Source organism: Diuraphis noxia, unplaced genomic scaffold, assembly GCF_037042655.1.
Source record: "Diuraphis noxia isolate RWA-SAM2 unplaced genomic scaffold, SU_Dnox_SAM2 contig0009, whole genome shotgun sequence".
In the NCBI taxonomy this organism is placed as follows: Eukaryota; Metazoa; Arthropoda; class Insecta; order Hemiptera; family Aphididae; genus Diuraphis; species Diuraphis noxia.
The window spans coordinates 1,323,918-1,346,428 of NW_028301719.1; the positions used below are offsets into that span (position 1 = coordinate 1,323,918).

The window sequence follows — 22,511 nt, forward strand, 5'->3', positions numbered from 1 at the left end:
ACTGTGATCTCAGAAAAAGCGAAACAAAACTAACGAGATTACAATAATCTATTATTTTTGATTAGGAATGACGACAAGACATTTTACAATATAATATTATATCCCTCGCTAGAGGTGTATACGTACTGTTACTATTATGCTAATACTACTATTAGTAATAAATAATACCTAATAATAGTAATAATAATAATAATAACAATACAGCCAGTCCGGCGGCGTTGAAGGGGAACTATAATATAATAATATAACGTCTTCGTCGCGTCGTTCGTGCATGCAAACAGTGTATGTGTTTCTGTGTGTGTTTGGTTGGGGGAAAAGTGTACTGGGTAAACTATATATATAGGCAAACAACCCGTGCGAAAATCATTCGTATGTAAACGACGACGACGATTGTGCTTTTAAAGCGTGAAAGTCGCACGACCAGGAACCGGTGACACTATACACAATAATATTATAATATATATATATATACATTGAGCGCGCAAAAAGCAAACAAAACTTGTCAACCGCATGCCTTTTACCAGCGGCGTGACCGTGGAAATTTACATCGAGCTCAGAGGTGGCAATGGCATAGTCGATATAGGGTGCGCATGTACACAATACACACACACATATATAAATAAATATGTATATATAAATCCTACTACAGACGGGTTATATTGACCCATTTGTATTTGTATGTGTGTGTTTGTACACCTACTTATAAAAAGGTGGGAAAAATCCCGAAGAAAAAAGAAAAAACGGCGAGTTTTTTACAATAAATTTTACACCTTCATCACCTCTATAGTATATATTCACGTATATACCAAGCGTTTGCGTGTGTGCGATTTCCGCTAAAAGCACAGTCGTATGTGTACTTTGAACTCGACGTGATTCTGGAAACGATTCGTTGAGATAGGTTAAATCATCAAAAATGTACGACAAAAAACTACAACAACAATAATAATAATGGTGCTTATGATGCAAAACTCGGTAAACCTACCCTAAAATATGTTGTGGAAAACGCGTTGATGCGCGTAATGTGTATGTTATAATATATGACTATACGTGATTTTTACTTTGTATTTATCGTATATATACCTAAATATAGACATTTTTTACAACACAATATTACATATCTCTTAACTCACGTACCTACATTGAAAATCAAAAATCGTAATCACACGTATCGTCATGGCATTGTAAAAAAAAAAAAGAACAAAACAAAGTTTCGACCCCTTACATTGATTTCTATAATATACTATTCGCCCCTTTCGAAATTAATTTCCACTAACTGTCGGAGAAAACGTTAGCTGGAAGACCTTTAATTTAACGGTATGCAAATGAGGTAAACTTTGGTTTTATATATTCAAACGAACATAGTATATTGGTTTACATGTCTTGACTGCCGATTCTGAGGATTAACTTAATCGAATCGAGTAAATTATTCTTATTTCAGCCCAATTTACATATTATATAAGACTCGCTACCCTACTACTATGTTATAATATAGGTACCTATCCTGTTAAAATTACACCCGTGATGGAACGACCTATAGTAAACATTTTTTTGAATTTTAATCCGTCAAACCATTTAATACAATCTGTTTTACTCATTATTATTCATACATAACTAATATGGTATAATTTAGTTTATATTTTTGATGTTGCTAATTGTTTAATATTATAAATTTATAAATTTATTGTTTATGTTTAATCCCTCTCTTCTGTTTCTAAAGAGCTTCGATTCTCTGATACAAAAAAAGAGATGGTTAAAAAAAATTCGACCAAATATTAAAAATACTAAAATACTAAAATACTAAATACTAAAAATCTAAAACTAGTTTTAAACTAACTATAAAATAAGCAATTCACTACGACTAAATAACCTTTCATATTATCACTAATCAATCAATATAGGTTATGACTTATGATTAATAGCAAAAGTCATACCTACTTAAAAACGTAATTTAGAAACTTGAATTTTTTTTGTCTCAAAACAATTATTTTGCAACATCACTGCATGTAACTATATATTTAATGATCGAATTATTCGATTTCGAGTATTAATTTCTAACGAACTATCGAGTGATCGTATTTCTCAAAGTCCAGTGTTTCGAGGGTTCGAGAACCCATCCCCTCCTATTTATAGTATAATACATAGAAACGTAACCACCGATATACGACGCGCGCGTCATAATAATATACAATGGTAAAATATCATCGTCTAAACGTGATTTATATATTATAAGGATGATGCGTATATAATGTTACATAGCCGACGCGGTCGTGGAATTCATTAGACCCACTTCGGGAACATTTCAGTGAGTTCGCGTGCATCATAATATAATGTGTAGTACAGTATAGTGTTGGTGTGTACACATATAGTAGTATATTATGGTATAATATTATATAATATATATAAAGTCGCAGACGGTGGACCCCACGCGCGTACATTAAGAGAGCCGGAGATTTAGTGCAAACCGAGCGACGATATTTATACACGCCGAAACGAATCGTCTGTCTCATTAGCCGTCCACAATGGGCCCTTAATGACCCTGCCGCCGCAGTCGTTCGGTCCTTGCCGCGTTTAATGACTGCTGTGCAGCGCTGCGGACCCTTCAATGTGTGTGTGTGCGCGCGCGCTGTATACGACGCGCTATATACTTTTACGCGAGCGACAGCGACTGACGACACCCTCCGCTCCCGAAGACATTGTATCCAGTGATTTTTCGCTCTGTTGCACACCGTTACTATATAATAATATACTAAATCTATGATATATTGTTATACTCGATCGCGCGCATCGTCACCGACGTCGTCGGCATTAATCGTCCGGTAAACGTCACGTCGCGTCCTATCGTAGATAATATTACGACGTACAACATAATAACAATGAAATATTAAAACATTTTCTGTCATCGAAAAAGGATTATCATTTTATCATGTAAAATGCCCGCCATCGGTTTCACGCGATGATAAGTATAGGAAATAGGAATACGATGACGTCAGTCAGCTGCGGCTATATGTAGCTATATAGTATAGCTACAGCAAACGAACACGATGGCAATTCGTCTCAAAAATATATACGATACGAATTTGCTCGAATTAATATATTTAGTCGCTTTCAAATGATAAATAAATAAACACTTATATTTAGCATATTAAAATAAGAAAATACTTAAGGTTCAAAACTATGTAGTTAGTAATTCAGTATAATATGATGATTGGAAAATGTTTAATTGAATGTACTACAAAACTGCATACCGTTTACACATCAGCGTTTGGTGATTTTTAATTTGTTATATTCACTTTCATAGTACTACACTACTATATACTCGTACCTATAGTTATTTACTTAAATTTATCAAACACACGAAACCGATACTCGATACACATAAGACATAAGCGTCTACAAAACTTAAATTTACGGTCATAACTAGGGCTAGGATTTATATGCATTTGCATGTTTTTTCCCTTTAGTCCAAATTGATTGGTTGTCAGATTTGTCCACGATTTGGCTTATTCTCGTTTAAATCGGACCAATTTTTTTTTGCATATTTTGGATATAATGCATATAATTGCATATTCATCATTTTTTTTTAAATTCGATTTTTTTTAACTAACATTTTTTAATTTTTATAAGTTATTGTTAATTTTAAATGGTACTTCACGAAACCGACAGTTTTTGATTTATCCGTTGAATTTTTGTAAATATATAGCATAAATACTACCTATTTACCTTAGGTCAGATAATATCCGTTTGTTACCTTATTGTTGGTCGGACGACCGGTAGAATTACTTACACATTGTTATACAGTGAGGTAGCTCAGAAAAATTGTATTAGTACGTCGTGTGTTGCGTAAATGTGCGTACGTTTATACTTAATAATTTGAATGGTTTTAATAACAGTGTCCAGTATGCCGAAAATCCAAAGTGAAAGTGCCAAGTTACGTCTAATAAAACTAATATTTAATGTAATAATAATAAATTATGAATTATAATAAATAATAATCAAAATTTGTTTTTGCATATTTTACAAATTTTTATTGCATATAAATCTTAGCCCTAGTCATAACACAACGTGTTTAATACAACCTGCAGTGGAGGGAGAATAGCTGTTTTATGAAGCAACCGTTATGAAGGTGGGTCGGCATAATAATAGATTCGTTTATTTTTTTACCAATATTTTATGTACATTTGTGAGTTGTATTTGATGGGGTGGGGGAGGGGTAGAGGATTAACACTTCACATTAACACGGGAACGATTTTTGGGTATTTTATATTTATTTTAAATAGTTATTTCATACAAAACAATTTTCTGGCTGCCACTGCAGCAGACAACGCAATATAATATCGAATCACACATGTTCCATCGACGGGTGGATGGTAGGAAAAAAATTTTCATTGAATGCGAACGCAATGCTTGCGGCAAAACATGTTGTCTCGGCCACGCATATATATATATATATATATATATATATATATTAAACGTCATGGTCGTGTAAAACGAGAGAAACGCGGCGAACGATGATTCATGTATATAATATATTTATATGTGCGTGTATATGTACCTATAGAGAGGTGGAGAGCAACAAAAGCGTTCGCGGATGAGCTTTCGTCACTCCCGGAAATTGCTTGGCGCTGCCGAACCGATAGCGAGCACTCCGCCAGCCGTCGCCGATGAGGCTATATACACAGGGGTTCCCCGGGAGCAAAGCGTTTATTAAACGCCCCGGCGGCGGCTGTAAGCAAACTCCTCAATGCCCGGACAACGAACGCGGGTTACCCAAACAAAATATAGCGACCGTCACCGTCGTCGTCGTCGTCTTTACACGCGCGCGCGCTCATTCTCTCGCTTGTTCGGTGATGGGTCTCCGCGGTGTACGCGACAGTTTCACCAACAACCACCCACTCACCCACCCACCTACCTACAGCATCCGTCTACGCTACAATCTTTACACATCACCCACAAATAATAATCGATCCGAAGCGGCACACACCCAATCGCGGAGACGCGTGGTCGACGCTGAAAAATATGGGTCGTCGCGTCGTCACGCGGCTCTTAGAAACTTTCAGCCACCCGACCATAAACACGATCCACATCACGACGTAGGTATATACTCATATTATAATAATATTGTACGAACGTTGCCGCCCAATTAAGTGCTGGGCGCGACGCATAAAAAACTTTCGAGTCGTCGAACTTGCACACGTTATACCCACACGTGCAACGGATGTACATATATTCGATATGTTTTTTACTCTTATTCACATGGTAACAATTTTTTTACGATATTGCTGTATATAAGTATACACACACACGCGTATACCAAAAACTTACAATGTACGTGTAATGTGTATATATATAACCTATATTTTAGATGCCAGCTCACCTCGTGTACCATAAAAAATATGTATCAAAGTATGCCAAGTTCTGTAGTTAATTAAGTCATGCGGGACGTTAAAAATATGTAAAATCGTTTGGTATCACAATGACTATTTATGTAATGATATGTCTTAACAAAAAAAAAAAAAAAAATTCAAGACATCAAAAAAATTATGACTATTTTTGACGAAATAAATTTATAACGAGTCATAAATAGTGAATAAGCTGTATAATATTGTTAATATAATTAAATGAAAACCTGAAGTATTTTCAACATATAGTATAAATGTATTTAGATTTTAATGTAAAAAAAAAAATGTTCTATGCTTGTAAAGAAAAAATGTGATAATTCTAAAAGTCACAGCATAAAACGTGGAACATTGTGGTTTAAATATATTTTATCAATGCATGTCGAATAACTTTCTGTATAAACAGCCGATTAAAAACTAAATAAATACTTCATAAATAATAATATGTATGAATTAATTAGATCATTCAACAATAAATACGAGTGCTGTTCCTTTTTAAAATTTATTTTTGTGCTCCGACTTAGGATATTAATACATATCAAAACCTTTTTTTAAGATTTTTTTATATTTTATTTAATTTCAAGATGACTTCATAATTAATATAATAGTATAATATATGAATAAATATTTTTCATTATTATTTATTACAAAACTAGATTTGTAGTAAAATGTCTAGTTGAACTGGTAGTTTGGCTGAAATATAATTATGACGAAATGAGGAACAACAAAATCAATTTCAAGAAATCCATTAGTTTGTAATTTCATTTGTCAATATGTTCGTTTCGGTCGAACACCAAACAGGGGTTTTGTTCATTGCAATAACCCGTGAAATATTGGGAATGAAACCCCTCGGTTAAAACCGCTTGCCGTCGGCAATGGGAAAATACATTTTCTGCAATAACGAAGTTTTCTGTTTTGGTTTATATGTTTTTCCGGTGCTTAATATTTTGCAACATTGATTCCTATTCTTTTTCCAGGCAAATACAATTACGATAATAAAAAGGAAGCGATTAATTTAACGTATTTATTATTCGATAAATGTGTTTTTGGTAACGTAACCATCAGCTCAGGAATTTATTTGAAATAACTCGACATATACTAAATAAGTAATCTACACATTTAACAAAATAACTCAAAACAACACCAATAAATATAGTTGAGTAAATAGTATATACATATACATGTATATATATATTGGTTTTTTATAATAATTAGAAAATGTGTTTAAAAAGTGTGTAAGATGTAGAATATGACTTTCTAAACATTTTCCTTAAAAATTCAAAATTTTAATGTATAGTAACATATTATAGTAACCTAACCTATAGTATTATAAATTTATAACTATACTATATGTGGATATAATGAGATCTCAGCATAGTTGATTATATTGTTTAAAATATTTATTTTAAACTATTCCGCTAAATTTGGTGAATAACGATTATGTTCGAAAATACACTTAATTTGCATATATTATTATATGTAACGTCAAAACGGCAAAGTAGATATTAGGCATTGAGCACGGTGGCTAATTAAAGGTCAAAGTTAAAATAAAACACTTTACTTACGGGAATTATGTTTAATGGTCGAATGCGTAAAAGCTAACTTAACAAAAAAAAACCATACCTAATATACTATTAACGCGTTAGGTTTTACTAGTTTTATGTACCTATATTATTATTTATAAAAAAATTATAAGAATTTTAATAAATAATTGTTTTTTGTTATTAGAATATTCTAAAGTATATTTTAAGTACCTAGTTTATTTATTTATACTTGGGTTTCTATTGTGGCTTTTTGAGTTACTAAATACAATCCGAACACTCACAATCCAAATAATGGCTAGAAAATATTCAAATAAAAAAATTATTTGCGTGGTAAAATTCGGTATTTACATTGCCTACAATTATAACAATCAATTTAACATGTCAGAACATATAGCAATAGTATACAATTATTACTAAAAATACCAAAAAAATAAATAAATTGAAAATAGATATCTTAAACTATTACGAGATACCTATAGATAAAATATAACTATAATATAAGACATTATATGTGTAATTTATTTGTATGTATATGTTTATATGTTTATAATTGAACTAACGGCAAAGGTGGAATTAAAAATGTTATATTAATTTATATTGGTGGAATAGCACTATAAGTGGGACCTCCACCCAAGGGATGATTCACTCATAGTCTCTTTATGTAGGACGTTAATATTTTAATATACAGTGTGTTCACGTTAAGAGGTACCATTAAATATTTCGGTTCGATTATCTTGTATTGAAATGGGGTTTTCATTGAATGATAAACAGTAGGTACTTAAATACATATTCTTAGAGAAATTTCAAATTTTTAACTTTTTTAGATCCGCGTATTATGCACGATACAACTTAGGTACTTTTTTTATATTGTAACACCAACTTTTTTACATATTCGGATACAGTATTTTTTCTGAACAATTTATGTACAAAATGTTTTTTTCTAATTACAAATTAGACATATCAAAATTTAATATTTATGAGTAATTTGTTTTTGACGAAATCTAAATTATTCAATTAGCTATCTTATTTCAGAAGAACGAATGAAAAATATTAGAGTACATTACGATAACAATGTGTTTATTTATATCTTATGTTTGTATCAACAGGTATTTAACAATGTTAGATACTAATAAGTAACAGTAAGTTAAATTTAGCTTAAATTTCGTCAAAAACAAATTACTCGTAAATATTAAATTTCATATGCCAATTTTGTAGTTAGAAAAAAACTTTTTTCAAATAAATAGTTTAGAAAAAAATACTCCATCCGATTATGTAAAAAAAAGTAAGTTATATTGCACATGCACGTATCGAAAGTATTTAAATTTTTAAATTTATCTAAAAATATATTATATTTAAGTACTATCTGACATTCAACGAAAACCCCATTTCAATACAAGGTAATCTAACTAAAATATTTGGTGGTACCTCTTAGCGTGAACCCGCTGTATACATAATATAGTATCTACATAATACATATATCACATTAAACTATTAAAGTACCTATTGTTTAAAGTCTTTTAACACCGCGGTATTTGTTTGCATTTACAGGTAGCATATTTCCATCAGCGTCTTCGTACTGGACCAACCCGGGTGCCAACCTTTATTCGAATATTGCCGCTGCATCCGCGTCACATTCGATGGGCCACCATCACCACCACCCAGGTGCAAGCACCGGAGTCAGCCACCATACGGGAGTCTCGCCACATCTGGCCAACTACTCGCATTACGCGTCACCATGACCATCGGAAGTGCACTGGGCCGCCAGATCGCTGCCCAGCACTACCGCTGTCCGGCCGCCACCACATCCATACAAGCCCATCGAATGAACAACCCCAAGTCACCATTTACGTGCTTAATTTATCACAACATTGTTTTTCATTCATTATAATAAACGGGCGTAAATGTAAATCCACTTTCAAACCATATTACATCGTATTACATGTAGGTATAACGATTGTAATAATAATAATAATGATACGATATAAATATATAATTATTATATATAACCGACACTCAGTTTGTATTCGCCTGGGATAAAGAAAAGGGCCAACGAAAACGCATGTTAGTTGCATTGTACGCGAACAGATTTTAATTGTAAAAATACTTTTCGTCTGTGCAACCACTAAGTGTTGATTAGTTTTAGTGTATCTATTAAAGACGTTTTCATAAAAAAAACTAACGCAAATCACCGTCACACATATACACATACCCACAACACATTCACATACACACAGGCTATATGAGCTCGTGACAATCAACTCGTGTCATCACCATACACCAACACAAAAATATTAACTAAAAATTTTGATATTGAATATATCCATTACCGATCACCACCGTAACTTTAATTTCTATTTCTATGTAAAACTACGTACATACATACAATGATAGGCCACGCTGTAGTCTACTTTAAGTTTTAACGGTCAGTTTTTGGGATTTTAAAAACAATACATTTCATAGCTGATTCTGTGAGCTTAACACTCAGTTTTTACTTTTTAAGCAAAAGTCTTAATTGTTAACTATTTATACTATTTATTACTGTTGTAACTTTATAATTTTTTAACCTTTTTTATTAGACACTTATATCTGTAACTATAATTTTACTAACCTAACCAAAAATTGACTGAGAAAATGAGTATAGTTTATTAATAATTTTATACTGTACGTGACGTATTATACAACCCGTGATAATTCTATAACAAGTACAAACTTATATAATATCTTTATTCCAGCCTTGAGCAATATTAATTATAAAATGTTATATATATAACTCTCCGATATGAGAAGTCGACCAGTAATGAACGTACTTTTATTGAAAAATAAAGTATATATTGTACTGAAATAATAATTATAAATTAAATATTTAAAGACTTCTAGTACAAACAAAATTTAAACAAAAATATTACTATTTTATTTTATAAAAACAAATTTAAATGCTTGTATAAAGTGAACACCCGGGTATATTATTTGATAACAAACGATATCAATATGTATAAAAGATATGTGCCGTAAATCAATTAAAACCAAAATTATTATTCCAATAGCATTTACAAGTACAAAATGTTAATATACTATCAATTGATATTACCTATTTAACAAAACACTAATTGGAATATCAATATTATTTGACACTTTATAACAATTATTCTAGTCATTTTGTGATTAAAACTGGCAATTCAGATCTCGTTTCTTCATAAACAAACCTTAATTTGTATAATTTAAAGTATTAACAACATTGTTTATTATTATTAATTAAAAATAATATATATTAATCCATAATGGTTGTACAAGTATAGTGCAACATTTGTTTTGTTAGATACTTATGTATGAGTTATGACAATCTATCATAGCTAGATTATTTATAAAAAAAAGTCTTAAATTTCAATGTATTATAAGATTATAACATATTTTATATTAAGGATCTAAAATTACTTAGCTTTGTGCTAAAGTAAAAGTAAAGTGCAATATACATTATTATACATTTTTGTTTATAGATTTAAGAATATTTAGTTAGAAATTTAATTTTTATGAATGTAATATTAATCTGTGTACAGGCCTTACACTAATAATAGAAGGCATCAAAACTAGTCTTATATGCTATTATATACATAATATGATCATTACATTAATTATAATAGTGGAATAAAATAATACAATGATTTTGTTAAACATTGTAAATATACAATTTCATATTGGAGAACAAAATAAAACCATTATTATACTGTGTTTTTAATTTGTAATGTTAATTATTTCTTACTTTTTTATTTACTTATGTTTTAATAATCATAGCAAATTATTATTTTTAATGAAAATATAAAAGATTTGAATTCATTAGTCAATTTAAAATGTTGAATACAATGAGCAATAATAATAAATGTATTTGGAAGAGCCTATAGTCATCTGACTGCAGTCAGTGTGAAGCGTGCTAAAATTGGGCATAAATATATGACGTATATGTGCTGTATGCATATTATATAGTATGTGTTATTGTATACAAACGTCAGAGGGTTGTTCTCAAAAATAATTTCAAACGCCACGTGGAACAATAACGGAAGAGGTGGGAAGCCGGAAACGAAGGAAAAACTGAAGACATGAGCCACCACAATACGACGTATATATTGTTCAGATTTTCTCCGTTTGTTGAGCATGAACATTAAAATGGGTAGTTTAGAACCGAGTAACAATGAATATGCATGAGCTAGAGTACTTGATATTTTTACACTCGGAAGCAATAAAAAAAAGTCCTACAAAACTTGGCATTGTATTAATCATAAGTGTACGACAGGAAATAATTTCACTAATAATGTGCATTTCTTATCGACATTGATGAAATTATAATTTTACAATACTTATAGGTACCTATATGACCTACATATGTGAAAATAGTGGACTTGGGGAAATCAGTCACACCAAAATCTTATCACTCCCCACCTCAAAAAAAAAAAAAAATATTTTGCAAAAGTATACAAAAAACCATTTATTTTAATAATGTATTGATGAATTAAAGAATTCACTGTAATGGATACGAATCATTGTATACGAAATCAATTCTGGTTGAAGACGAGCGGACGCCCGCGTCTGCCTATAATATGTATTTTACTACGCCCATAAAAAATTCTTCTTCTTCTTCCTATGAAATTTCTACTCACTAAGAGTTTTTGCCACTATTATACTACCCTTCGCCACCTATTTCTATCTTGAGCTGTTTCTCTCCAATCTTAACTCCAAGGGTTTTTAGGTCTTGTTATATTATACGCCAATCAATTATCGTAGGTTAAATTTCAACTTTTTTTAATTTCCACCTACAACTTGTGAAGAAATTTGTATTACATTTCATGTATTTTGAAAGAGCAAAGAAAAAATGTTATCGTTATGAATTTAAAAATAAGCTAATAAAAATCAAAAGTTGCATATACCTATAAATACCTCAACATGAGACAAAATATTTTGAAAATTTATAGTGTATAAAAAATGCTAGTATAAAAATTCAGTGAAAATTTCACGTACATACGTTTTTTTAGAGTCACGCCTAAAATCAATATCGATTTAATCAAAAACCGATTTTACCACGGATCTTACGTAAATATGTCGGTTCTTTTTCTCGGCGCTTTTGAAAACTACTGAGAACTTTGAATGCGGCCCTTCGAACTCATTTACTAGATTCTTTTTCCCACCAGTAGCGCCGATCGCACCCAATTTATGTATGACATATGTTATACATATTATACATATTATAAGATTTTTTTATGGGGATGGGGGTCCACCATAAGTTAGGTACTGCCGTGTACTTCATTCAGAATATACGTTTAAACTTAAAAATATACGATTAAACGTTACATTACTTATTTGTATCTGATTGCTGATTCATAAAAAATAAATAGGAGGAGGGATGATGGGGGCCCCCTAACAATAACACGTCAAATTTGATAAAAATTGTTAATTATTTTTAATTAATTGAAATTTATTGTAAACTATAAACTAAAAGAATATATTTTATAAACCTAAATTCTATATAAGTACATACAAAATATATACGTATTAAGTGATTCTATATTTTCAATTTTAAACTTAAAAAACAAGTTATAATATTATTTATAGAAATCAAAAATATTTATTAAAAACTCAATAAAAAAAGTTCGTATGGATTGATTTTTATAATTTTGTTCAATGTTTTGGTATATATTTTACCACTTGCGATTTATGTTTGACAAAACTTATATTATATAGTTTCGTTAAAGCGTTTTTGAAGAACCTACTGAAGAATTAAGAATACAACGGTTGTCCCTCTTTGTTGTCCCAGGTGAGGCGGGATTCGGCGTAAAATTCACGAGTGTAAGATTAACAGCTATACTGTTATATCCATCGCGTGTGTATAAATTCTATATAGATGTATATATATATATATATATATATATACGAGGGGGGAGAGAGAGAAGTAATAGAACGTGCAGTAGTAGAGTAAGAAGACGGTAGCAATGCACGTGTGTTGTGTGCGGTTGGGAAGAGGTGGAGCGGGAAGCTTTTGTTATGGAAATGGTGGTAGGGCCAACCGGAAGTTGGTATCGACCACCTGCGCAACCAACCGACGTTTCCGGAACTTTCCTGGCACAAGATGGAGACAACGGTGGGACCACACCTACCCGTGCCAAAAGCATCACTACCCCGCCGCCGTCTGCAAGCTTTTTCTATATCCTCCCTCCCGTTGGCGGCAGTCCGACCGTTGCGCTCTCTCTTACTCCTGAATTTATACTCACCGGCCTACTAATCCACCCACGTCGCATCACCACCCACACGCACAACACACCGTGAAATAACTGCGTAGGTATCGATTATGCTTAATATAACGAGCACCGGCACCGCCGTTTGTGGTAGATGCCGGAGACGGCTACTTGCCGGCATCGGATTTCCTCGTCCATAGATATATTGTGTCAAGTGGTACCTACTACTTTCCCCGTCAACACAGCGATACGAGTGGACTCTCCGAATTATTACGTTATTATTATTATTTATTATTTAAATAATATTATAGTAAATAGAATGGAATGAAATGTCGTAAAAATTCCCGTTTTCTCTAATTTATTTTATCATTGTACATTCTTATTATAGAGTGATTTGCATTAGTCAAAATTAATTACCTACATTATGTAATTTGTATAGATACTAAAATATATAATTATGTAAGAAAAATTTTAATATCTAATTTGTTATATTTTTTTAAAAACTAAAATAATCAATTAGAGAGACCTTAAATTGTTAAATGTTTAATTTATTTATTTATTTCATGCCGTAGTTGTAGTTGTATATAGGTAACTAAATACTACAATACTTTGATAAAAATAATAATTGCTAGTACAATATATGTATGTTTAACAATAAATAACTATAAAATTAAGTTTCAAAATAACATTTGGTAGGTACCTATATAAACTATTTGATAAAATATTATAAAAATTGATACAAATCACAAAGACTCCAATAATGTTTTAAGGTATAGATTTAATTAATAAATACTAAACATCTAATACTTTTTAAAATTATAGACTGTTAATTTTATAACATTGTATCATTTAAACTTTTATAATTTGATTGAACAGCAAATATTGACATTTTCCAAAATTAAATAATGCCATTTAATAGGTACACCTATTTAGGGGTGTAAAATAATGAAAGTTTATTCATCAATTTTAAAATTAATTTCATTGGAAATTAAGTTATGTGAAAAGATAGGTAGTTCATATTAATACCAAAAATTCTAAAAAAAAAGAAATACATAAACAATATTTTTTATTGACATTTGAGGTTCAAATTTAGACGATGTCTAATTTAACCTTTTTTTAGAATTATATTAAGTAAAAATAGTTAATAACTATATTTTTGTAACATAATAACACATCAAATATCAATTTTAAAGTTCCTGCAGGTTAAAATTTACACTAACGGGGTAATGGGCAATGTTTTGAAAAAGACATAATTAACTACGAACCATAATTAATTTCAAATACCTACACAGCAAATAGTTTCAAAACTATTTTTGAAACATGAATTAAACTAATTTTGTAAACTTTCGAGTTTTATTGAAAATTAATTGAAATGTACCTATTAACCTTTTTCTTGATAGTGGTGTCTGTAATACTATATTATTAACAGTACCTAGCTAGATTGTATTGTTACAATGCATAAAATGTATAAATGATTTTTCATTTAAACTAAAATCAGTGGCGTAGCCTGGGGGATGGCTGAGGGGGCTTCAGCTCCCCCCCCCCCGAAATGTTAATAAAATTTAAAAATTATTTCAATGGTCTACAATATTCACTCAAAAAGTCTTAAATTGTATTTTACTAATTTTTAAATTGTCATCTTTATTTTGTTAGTTTTCTATAGCTTCGGCCGTATTTATATGCACCACTGTGTAAAAAATTGATCAGCCCCCCCCCCCCCCCCCCGAAAAAAATCCTGGCTAATCCGCTGACTAAAATATAGGTATGACCATGACAAATAATCTTATTTGTCATGGGTATGACCTAAATTGATATGTTAGGACCACCCTTAGATAGGTATAACAATTTTCTAAAAATAGTATGTTTTAAAATTTTTTTACAATTTATCACTCGTAATTAGTAATTTCGCTGTCATCAGATTTGCCAGTCTGATCATAATGACTTTTTGATATTATAAATTTTAATAACTATTTTGTATTGTGGTATTAGTTATTATTTATTAATCTCATGAACAAACCTACCTTTCAGCTTTAGTCTTCAGTTCTTCACTCTTCAAAACCCGCGATTTACCATGATCACCGGTGCTTTATTTAGACTTGTTATTTTTACACCAAATACGTTTGAACAAGGATACACGGTTCGCCATCTAGTGACGTCGTAAACTCGTAACGTCGTACCGATAAGGATTATTGTGGTACACCGTACACGGTTGTATAAAATATTAATTGTAAAAACAGTTGTTGAGATTTAAAAAACCCGTTAAAAGAGCTTCATCTGATTAATATATTATTGTAAATTTAATTTCTTTTATCGTCAAACTGTTAAAGGAAACGAAACTGTTGTCCTTCATCGTCAGCGTAATAATCATAGGCGTGCGCACGGGGTATGCAGGGTATGCCACTGTATAGTCTGCGAGTTTCATTTGAAGGGCCCATGTTTATCATAACAAAGCATTTTTGATAATATCTTATAAAGTATTTAAAAAAATGTTTTTTAGTTTTAAATTTTCTCGTGACCAGCAAATTAATCCAAACTATAGACGTAACAACTTTATAAATATATGTTAAAATTATTTAAAGACTTTCCATATGATATATACAGTGGCGTAGCCAGGATTTTTCAATGGGGGGGTTTACGGTTTAGGTATATATAAAACAAATTATTTCAAATTGTATTGTACTTCAAATTTCAATTAAAGCATTTATTTATTAATGTCAAACAAAATTTTAATCACATTACAATATTTACATCAACCGTATTCTTCTTGTTTTAGTCGCTAATTTATTTAGAACATCATCAGGGTCTATTATTATATCATTATGTATATTCATCATTGCTAAACCATTCAACCTATTTTCACATGTGGTGTTTCGTAAATATGTTTTCAATCTTTTTAATGTGGAAAAAGATAATAACCATAAATAATATCTTTAATCGTGGTCATAACCACAGTGTTTTTGAAAACTCGTGCAGATAATATTAAAAATATAATATTATTATTATTATCAAATATCAATCAGGTTTCTGTCGTTTCTGGACGAGTTCTCTGAATATTCAGAAACGTTTTATGTCATATATTTTCATAGATAGTAGGTACTAGAATTAATGAAATATATAATAATTTATTAGATGTTGAAAGTCAATGGGGGGGGTTTAAACACCCAAAACCCCCCCCTGGCTACGCCACTGGATATATAGTTAAATTTAAGAAATAATAGATTTTCTTTTAATAAATATAATTCAAATTTCAAACTACTTATTTCTACTATGCATTGTTTAATATTCTACTGTAAAACTATGTGTGGTTTTAAATTCTGAGAGAGCAAAGAAGGTATAAGTAGTACCTATATTTGAAAAAACTTAGATTGTAAATTAAGTTCTATATGTGGTAAAAGAAAATGTTTAACGGCTCAGAATCGTTGTTTTGTTTTTTAGAATAAATTATTTATTCTTTCTTTAAATCCAATAAAATTATGTTGAGTATCTTAGTTACAGTATAGGTTAGGTGATTTTTTTTTTGAGGGCCCCTATTTGTCTTATTGCATAACCTGTGAATAAAGTCTGCGCACGCCTATGGTAATAATGATATATTTCAATATTTGATTACACTGTTCGGAAACAACTGAAATATCGATCATCGAATATTATAATATTATTGCCGGACAATAACTTAACAACGAGCATTTTTAATACGATTTAATGTTCAAACCAAGACTTTAAATACTAATACTATATAATCCGTATTTTAAAAATAACATATGATTTAAACAAATGCTGAGAGCGCGCGTTCGTCATAGTTGGCGATTGCGACGTTGTCATGTCGCCGCGCCATACCGATATCGTCTTTGCAACATCCTTGGACTTCTCGATGAGCCGGCGGCGTAGTGGTAAGCCTGTTCAGGGGTAAGAAAACGTGAAAAAACGACTTCGCGACCGATCATCACTGACTGTCTATAATAGACTCTATAGACCTATAGTCTATAATAGGCAATAGCCAACGGGCCACGACGTTTTTACCCTTCCAATAATTATTTCTATCGTCGATCGCCACTATTGTTATTTGTCATTTTTTTTGTACACTTCTTGTACACACTGTACTACCAACGATAAATACCGTATCCCCAACTCCGCGGAATTTCACCGTAATTCACAATCATCTTATTCTTGTGAGTCGTGACGTCCTTGTGCTATAATTATTATTAATTCCGCGTTCGTTGTTTCAGTTTTTTACTATTCAAGTTCGCGAGTTCGCCCAATCGCCAGTCTCTGCTCTCTTTTGTTGACGTCGCAATATCGTCGGACCTTGTCGTCTGAACGCTTTTGTTCAACTGCATACCATTTCCGAATCCTACCTTGTTTGCCGATTTTCGCCTTTAAACCCGCATCCGTCACAAGATCGCAAGCGGACATCTCGTCGTGTAGTTGAGTGGAATTCTAAGAGACCAGTCGTTAACACAGGAGATACGAACATACGCATGTCAATCCAGAATCTCAACGTATTCGGTAAGTACCGAAAAAAAATAGAATATTGTGACCTCGCTATCGTGTCTCGAAATCTTTTAAGTGGTGCCACAATAGACCAAGTCATTCGATTCCGATGCAGAAATTCAGTTTTTTTTCCGAAATATTCCAAATTTCAATCTACCGTTAAACACAAACGGGCCACGGGCGTCGTTTCAGTTTCTTGGTGACACTCGTCACTGTATGTGAAGGCCGGTAGTATCTTACGACTTACATGGCCTTCGAAAAGAATAAATGAATTAAGTTCAGTTGCATCCTCGTTATGGGTGTCAGTTGACGTCATTAATTTTTTTGGCAATACGACTAAGAAAACTTTGATGTACATACAAGTACAGCTATCAAAATTACATTCTGATGAAACTTTTTTTTATACTTCATTTAAATAAAAAATAAATAAAACAACCAAGTTCTAGACTCTAGACAGCGTTAATATCATATATACTTATTGTGGTATGTTGTACAGATTGTGTATTTCAAATTGTAAAATAAAAAAAATAAAAAATTTTTATTTTATTTTAAAAGTTATAGACCATATTATATAATTTTTAATTTAACACTAAACACTAACCGACTATTTAAAAAATACAAACACTTCCTTTTTAATATATTTTATTACTTAAAAAAAAATACATGTTTTAAATTAATTAAGCCCAATTAAATCTGTATACCTAAGGTACATAAATCAAAATTAGTATTCATGCAATAGTAGATTGCAATTACATGCATAAAACGTTATATTTAGTTTAACCATAGGTACATCTTAATATGATACTCATAATTTAAATACTTTTTTAAACTACATAATCTATCTGTTTATAATATTAGGTATTATAACTACCATTATAAACTATAATTATTGTACATGCAATATTAGGTTAGGTTACAACATATGATGAAATTTAAAACATGCTAAGGCTAGTAACATAGTAAGTCAAGTCATAATATTTTTCACCAAAAAAAAAAAAACTTGAAAATGTAAAACCATGGTTTCTTATTTACAAATATTTAATATAAGCTTTAAGCTTCATTGTCTATTGTTTTTTATAAATTTAAGTAGGTACCAAAAATTAATATAATTATCATTTATATTTTTTTAAATGATAAATTTTAACTTAAGATAACTACTGTGTGTATTAGTTTATACTTTCGTAATTTCATCTTAATATGAAAATAAAATATTAAATTATCTCATTTTGATTTTTTTTGTATTGGTTTGTTGATAGTTGACTATTGAATGTTTAAATAGCTTATTGAAGATATTTGATATTTTAGACCCGTTTGCTGATGCAATCAAGGGTGCAGACGATGACGTTCAAGACGGGCTTGTTCACATAAGAATTCAACAGCGTAATGGTCGTAAAACATTAACAACGGTTCAAGGTCTGTCGTCGGAATATGACTTAAAGAAGATTGTACGTGCCTGCAAAAAGGTAATAACTAATAAGTCATATCAAATATTTTTTATCCAATCTTAGCATTTATTTCATTGTTCTAAACGTAATTTGTTTTCTGTAACACTTCTAAAAGTTAAGAAATACAGACATAGGTACTATTTTTATAGATACCTAAATATAATATTCTATTGATTATTTCTGTTTTTTAACTTGATGTTAAACCATCAGTACAGTTTAAAAAAGTTTGTTCTTCTAAAAATAATTTTAACTAACCTTAAAAATAAAATAATTTTTATTACGTTTAATCAACATTTTTACCAAACATTGTTTAATGCACAATGCTACAAAAAATAACTTTAAAATCAAAGTAATTTTACAAATTGTTCATATTATATAAACTTATGTATTGTAGTTATTTTCCTATTAATATATTAGTTTAGTCACTAGCTAAAAATCACTTATGGATGGCTACTCTAATCATAATTTTAATGTTACACATTAATCTTATATAAACTTATTGTGCTTATTTGTATATATTGCTTATGTAAAATAAAAAAATGTAAATATAATTTAAATTATGAAATAATTCTAATATTTCAGGAGTTTGCTTGTAACGGTACAGTAGTTGAACATCCCGAGTACGGCGAGGTGCTACAATTACAAGGGGACCAACGAGAAAACATTTGCCAATGGTTAACTAAATGTGGTCTTGCCAAGTCTGATCAACTCAAAGTCCATGGTTTCTAAAACAATTTAAACATGCTACAAAATACTTTGAATTGTTAATGCAGGAACATCTCAGTCAAACAAATATTAATTAATTCAAAATTCATAATTCTCAATTTCATAACATGTTTTAATAAATGTAATATTAAATCCTAGTGATTTTTCAAATCTTTTAATTTTCAACTATGCAGATTTGAATTAGCATTAGTGTTATGTATATCAATGCTACTGACATATTTAGAGAACAATTTTTTTATTATATCCATAGTTAAATGATAAATATTAATTCTGTATTATACTTGAATTTCACATATTTAATGTAATGCGGGTGATATAAACATCATTATATATACCAATGGTAATTTAAAATATTAATTCTTTTATAAATGTATACATATTTTCTTGCATTTATAAACTGTGATTGTTTAACACATCTTAAATAAAATTTATTAAAAATATAATGATATATGTACTCATTGCAAACAAATGCAGTAAGTCCTAGTTTAACAATCATTAATAGGACTAGGAAATTGATGACCTTAAAAACATAGAAAAATGTCCTTAAAAATTACAAATATTAGTTTTAAATTAATAAAAATATTATTTTTTTTAATATTTTACTCTATTTTACTATCCAAGTTTTAAGTTATCGGCATAATGGAAGACAAGAAACAATAAGCGCTGAACTAGTGTGAAATCAATAGAAATGAATTAAAATGTAGAAAAATTACTTAAAAATAAACACCATAAAACGTTAAATAAAAATTAGTTGTTCAGATTCACATGCTAATGAAATAGATTTGTGGCCAGAAGAGCATTGTCTAAAAAGTTCCAAAAAAAAATGCAATATGCATTAACTTCTGAGCCTTAATCATAAATAAATATAACACTGTTAAGTTGAACTTTCATCAGTTTTGCTTTCATTACTTAATATTTTAGTCCTCATTTTTTCCCAGAAACAACTTTTTATCCAATAAGGATTAACTGAATATTATTCACTAAAATTGTCCTATATATATATTTGTATGAAACATAACATATGTGAAATCTAATTATACCTCCATTTATACATAAATTTAATGATATACATTTAAAAAAAAACTGAATTGTAGAAAATGTTGCTCACTTAAATTATTAAAGTAATGAATTTATATCAAAATGAAAGAATACATTTTTAAATATAGTTTTGAATTTTTCCTTAATTATTTCATGTGTGCAGTAATTTATATTATCTAATACTTGTTAAAAATACAAAAAAATGTAAATGTGTTATATATCCAGATATCTTATGATCTTGAAAGACTTGGACAAAACTACATTTGTTATTAACATGATTATTTCCCTACAAGCAGTGCTTGATTTGGATGACAGATAATTTCACACAAAATTAACCTTAACATTACCATAAGGACTTCACCCCCCACCTCATTAGAATTCACATCAAAACATTACATTTGTGAAACAAATATAAATGATATAGATACGGATATAAAGAAAATAAATAACACTTATTCATCAATTATTTTTAAAAACATAAAATTGATCAATACTTAATAAATAAGATCCATAAATATTAATAATGTTACAATATATTATTACAAGATTTTGTAGAGATAAGATATCTTAAGCATCATTTTTTTTTTTTTTTTTGTACAAAGTAAAAATGTGACAATTATATTTTGCATCAGAAAAACTAACAATGCATTACTATTAGTAAATATTGCGATCTCTGTACTACATTCAAAAAAAAAAAAAGAAAAGGCACTCCTTGTCTCCTTTCCCCCCTCAAACTAAGCACTGCCAATAAGGCAAAAAAAATCTATAACAACTTTTTCTAATACATTTACATTTAAATCATTATTTGCTAAACATAACATTCCTTGACATATTTAATTCTTAATTATCTCAATGCTTAAATGTAAAAACATGTGATTACCATTTTATATTGATTTACTATTTCAACTAAGTTTTTAATGTCAGAAAATAGTCAAAATACCTTATAACAAAATTAATAAACTATAAAATCTACATTATAATACCATTAAGTCCATAATTATACTTATTCCCACATCATTTAAGCTTGAATATATTTAAAATGATTATTATATTTTATTATAAATAGGTTCATAAACTAATTATAGAAAAATATGAAAACTTATCTAAAAAGTGAATGGTTTAGGTAAATTTCTATAATTTTTATAATGATCACTGAATTGGATATACTTAATTATATTTTTCTATCTATCAGAATATCTAGTTGTGGCCAAGATAGCAAAATTTAACCTGGTCTTGTTTAATGATTAATTAATAATAATTTTGTTCTTTAATCAACAATGAACAAATAGAAATAATTCACATGATGACATAAAATTCTATGAACGATGTACTATGATGAATGCGATTGAATAATATACTATATCTACACCATAGTAACATATTATTATGGTAACAATTTATTTTAGTTCATATTTGATATTGTTCATTAATAGATAACACATAAAATAACTATCTTAATTGTTCATTTATTCCTATTAACAGAGCCGCGTTTAAGGTGGGTGGTGGCAAATTGTTGAGGATCAACAGAATAAAAAATATATAATTATAATTTTCTGAAGAGTGGCATATTTTAATTTGCCCTGAAGCTGCACTGCCTATTAATCAATAATCATACAATAATTTTGAAACTGAAAGTATACTACTAAGCATAAATGT

General features: G+C 29.8%; 2 protein-coding genes across 4 annotated transcripts in view; both read left to right on the top strand.

Annotated features, from left to right (window-relative positions):
* Nucleotides 1-10,673, top strand: part of LOC107162612 (DNA-binding protein D-ETS-3-like) — a 63,830-nt gene extending 53,157 nt beyond the window's left edge. For both annotated transcript variants that reach the window (XM_089230562.1, XM_089230561.1), the window contains exon 10: nt 8,489-10,673. In XM_089230562.1, coding sequence (XP_089086688.1) covers nt 8,489-8,679 — 191 coding nt within the window. In that variant the 3' untranslated portion in view covers nt 8,680-10,673. The remainder of the gene's footprint in view (nt 1-8,488) is intronic.
* A 6,464-nt stretch (nt 10,674-17,137) lies between these two features.
* Nucleotides 17,138-19,954, top strand: LOC149054211 (eukaryotic translation initiation factor eIF1). 2 transcript variants are annotated; one of them, XM_089230584.1, is made up of 4 exons: nt 17,138-17,324; nt 17,382-17,661; nt 18,952-19,109; nt 19,674-19,954. In XM_089230584.1, exons 2-4 carry the CDS (start codon nt 17,634-17,636, stop codon nt 19,818-19,820), a joined length of 333 nt encoding a protein of 110 aa, XP_089086710.1. In that variant the 5' UTR covers nt 17,138-17,324; nt 17,382-17,633; the 3' UTR covers nt 19,821-19,954. The 2 variants fall into 2 exon arrangements, with proteins under 2 accessions (XP_089086710.1, XP_089086709.1); XM_089230583.1 differs by lacking the exons at nt 17,138-17,324; nt 17,382-17,661 and adding an exon at nt 18,571-18,605 and having other exon boundaries at nt 18,926-19,109.
* Nucleotides 19,955-22,511: the final 2,557 nt, after the last annotated feature.